This window comes from Etheostoma spectabile, chromosome 9 (assembly GCF_008692095.1).
Source record: "Etheostoma spectabile isolate EspeVRDwgs_2016 chromosome 9, UIUC_Espe_1.0, whole genome shotgun sequence".
Taxonomy (NCBI): Eukaryota; Metazoa; Chordata; class Actinopteri; order Perciformes; family Percidae; genus Etheostoma; species Etheostoma spectabile.
In genome coordinates this window covers 33,397,091-33,400,040 of record NC_045741.1, presented here as the reverse complement: position 1 = coordinate 33,400,040, position 2,950 = coordinate 33,397,091, and the positions used below count along the sequence as shown (strand labels likewise).

The following is a 2,950-nucleotide window of genomic DNA, read 5'->3' as shown; positions in this document are numbered from 1 at the left end:
TGTCATTTGATGCCTTTTGGAGATTTTTTCCATCTTTTCTTGGCTTCTTTATGCTCATAAATTCACATTTTTACCTGGGGTGCCCAAACTTTCGAATCCTACTGTAGATATATATCTATTTATATGCATGTATATATATATATATATATATATATATATGTATTCTTTTGTTTACCTTTGATCCTGTTGGGCTGCACTTCCTGTGTGACGATGACGTCGGTGTACGAGACGTCACGCTCCACTTTACCTGCAGAACAACACTCACACAGTTACACACCGGACGCATTTTAACAGTTAATTAATTAATAAGTCTTATTCAATTTTATAGCATTTATAGCAAAACGTCAAAAAAAAGTGACAAACATTGAAAAAAAGGGACAAAAACATAAGAAAAAGTTAAAAACTGATAAGAAGCGTCAACTAAAGTGTTGTTGTTTTTTGACAGGAAGACAACACGAGGGTTAAAGCGTCGTTAAAGATGGCGGACGTCATGAAGCTGAACTAACCTGCAGTTTACCGATTCATTATTTAAGTTTTCCAGTCTTTTCTACAGCATGAAAAGAGATCATCAGCAAAAAAAAAACTGAAAATATCTATTTTATATTGTTGTGAACCTGCCTGACGAGCATTACTCTCCTGCTGATGTCACTTACCAACAAAAGATGTATCTGCTCTATTTAAAATGAATAGTAGGACTTTAAAGTATGTGTTGTATGTGTTTTATACGTCTAGACTGCCGTCAGGTGGACACACGCCCAGTTAAAATTAGGCTTTTTGTTGTTGTTGAAATGCTTTTACAGACACGCAAACCATTGTCACGTACTATCTTTTCCTGAGGCTGTCTTGCGTCTTGTGGCTTTAATTATCTCAGTTGTGATGTCTTTCCACGCAGATTATAACCCAGGTTATAATCCAGGTTAGACTCGGATTAAGGCAATACCACGGTTTCTCAAATGCCGTGTAAACACTGACCTGACCCCGGCTAAAATCTGAGCTCTCATTACACCGCCGCCTTTTTGTCTCTTCTTTGTTGCCTTTTTGCCGCCTTTTTGCCGCCTTTTCCGCCTGAGGTGTGGTCGCTTGTGTGTTCGGTTGTGCCCGAACACAAAAAAAATGGAGACACCCAGCACATTTTTTTAGACGCCGCCCGTAAGTTTGGACCAAAAAAAAAGGTGGCTGAGCCGGAGCGCCGCCTGGGGGCCGGCATGCGCCGGCCGATGTCGCCGCCGGGTGGCCCCTATTTCCATCCCTTTGTCATCGTGCCGTGTCTCTCCCTCTGGGCGCACTGTTGTATGCTGCTTTTATTGGTGGGCTATTTCGCACTGCATTGTATTGTCTCCTATTTAAGTCACTTTTCATTGTCGGATTTGTCTCCTTTTGCGCCTCCTTTTTGTCCTCCTTGTGTCCTTTATTTGTAGACCCTTGTTTTGTTCACCGTTTTCCAACTGTGGGCCTCCTTGTCATAGCCTCGGGACGGCACCTTGTGGGGCGTTGTGGTCGGGAAGCATTTTGTCGCCTCCGTTTATTCTCGCCTCCTTGGTCAGGTCTCAGTTTTTAACGCCGTTTTTCGTTGCCAGTTTTTTTGTTTCACTTTTTTTTTTTTTTAAATGTTTTTATTAATGTTGACATTTCCAGCGCTTATTTTGACGATCCATTTTTGTGACAAAATCATTATTTTTTTTACTGAAAACGGGTCAATTTGCCCCAAGAACAACATGAGGGTTAAAGAAATTCCAATAAATCAGAACACATTTTTCTCCCATCCCAGAATGCTGCGTGGACTCGCCAGACCCTCCTCCGCAACGCTGTGGAGGAAGGTCTGGCAATGCAAGACTACTCATTTAGCAACTGGGGTATTGGTGCATAACTGGGGTAAACTCAGGTTAGTTTTCACCCTGAAATAGAAGAGAGCAGCTGGAAGCAACGGCGCTAAAAACAACAGCAGCAACACAAGGTTTAACCCATGGCGAGAACTACGAGAACCATCAACAACACCGTTATTGGACAGATTTCTCTCCTCTTTCCATGTTGTCACCCGGAAGAACAAGTCTCATTAAGGACTAGTTATACGTTGGCAGAGAGCAACCTATGTTAGCTGCAAAAACAACCACAACAACACAAACCTGAGACCTTGAACCCACCGAGGACAGGTTTCATAATGCACAGCCGTCGGCGGAGGTGTCGCTGAGACAGCAGGATGCTAAATGTCATTTAGACGACGTTCAAACAGGACTGACCTTTGCGTCTCCCCCACAGGCAGAGCAGCACCACCGAGACCAGCACCACCAGCGCCAGGCCCACCACAGGAAGTAGAACGCGAGTGAAGAGGGACTCAGGCGGCTCTGGCGGCTCAGGCGACCCAGAATGCCCTGCTTCAAAAACAGAAAAACCACATGTTGGCCTCAATGCAAAGGAACAAAAAGCTCTGTGCACCAGGCTGGATTTAGACTATACACACATATTTATATGTATACATTCATAATGTCATGTTATGTTCTCATGAAACATTTGTACATATACACACATACACATCTGCATAATGTATGTATGTATGTATGTATATGCACTGTATGTGTATGTATGTGTGCGTGTGTGTATGTCTATTGCATATGTGTGTGTATGTGTGTGAATGTGTATATATATGTGTGTGTGTGTGTGTGTTTATGTGTATGTACGTGTATGTATATTGTATATGTGTGTTTATGTGTATATATGTGTGTGTGTATGTGTGTATGCATATATATATATATATATATGTGTGTGTATATGTATATATGTGTGTGTATATGTGTGTATGTGTGCGTGTGTGTATGTATACTGTATGTGTGTGTATGTGTATATACATATGTGTGTATGTGTGTTTATGTGTATGTATGTGTACGTGTGTGTATGTATACTGTATATGTGTGTGTGTGTGTGTGTGTATATATATATATATATATATATATAT

General features: G+C 41.5%; 1 protein-coding gene across 1 annotated transcript in view; it reads right to left on the bottom strand.

Moving 5' to 3' along the window:
- Positions 1 to 2,950, bottom strand: part of LOC116696238 (low affinity immunoglobulin gamma Fc region receptor II-a) — a 10,177-nt gene that overhangs the window by 1,760 nt on the left and 5,467 nt on the right. The window contains exons 4-5 of the mRNA XM_032527068.1: positions 2,238 to 2,448; positions 176 to 247 (exon numbers count right to left, since the gene is read on the bottom strand). Of these exons, the coding sequence (XP_032382959.1) occupies positions 176 to 247; positions 2,238 to 2,448 (283 nt within the window). The remainder of the gene's footprint in view (positions 1 to 175; positions 248 to 2,237; positions 2,449 to 2,950) is intronic.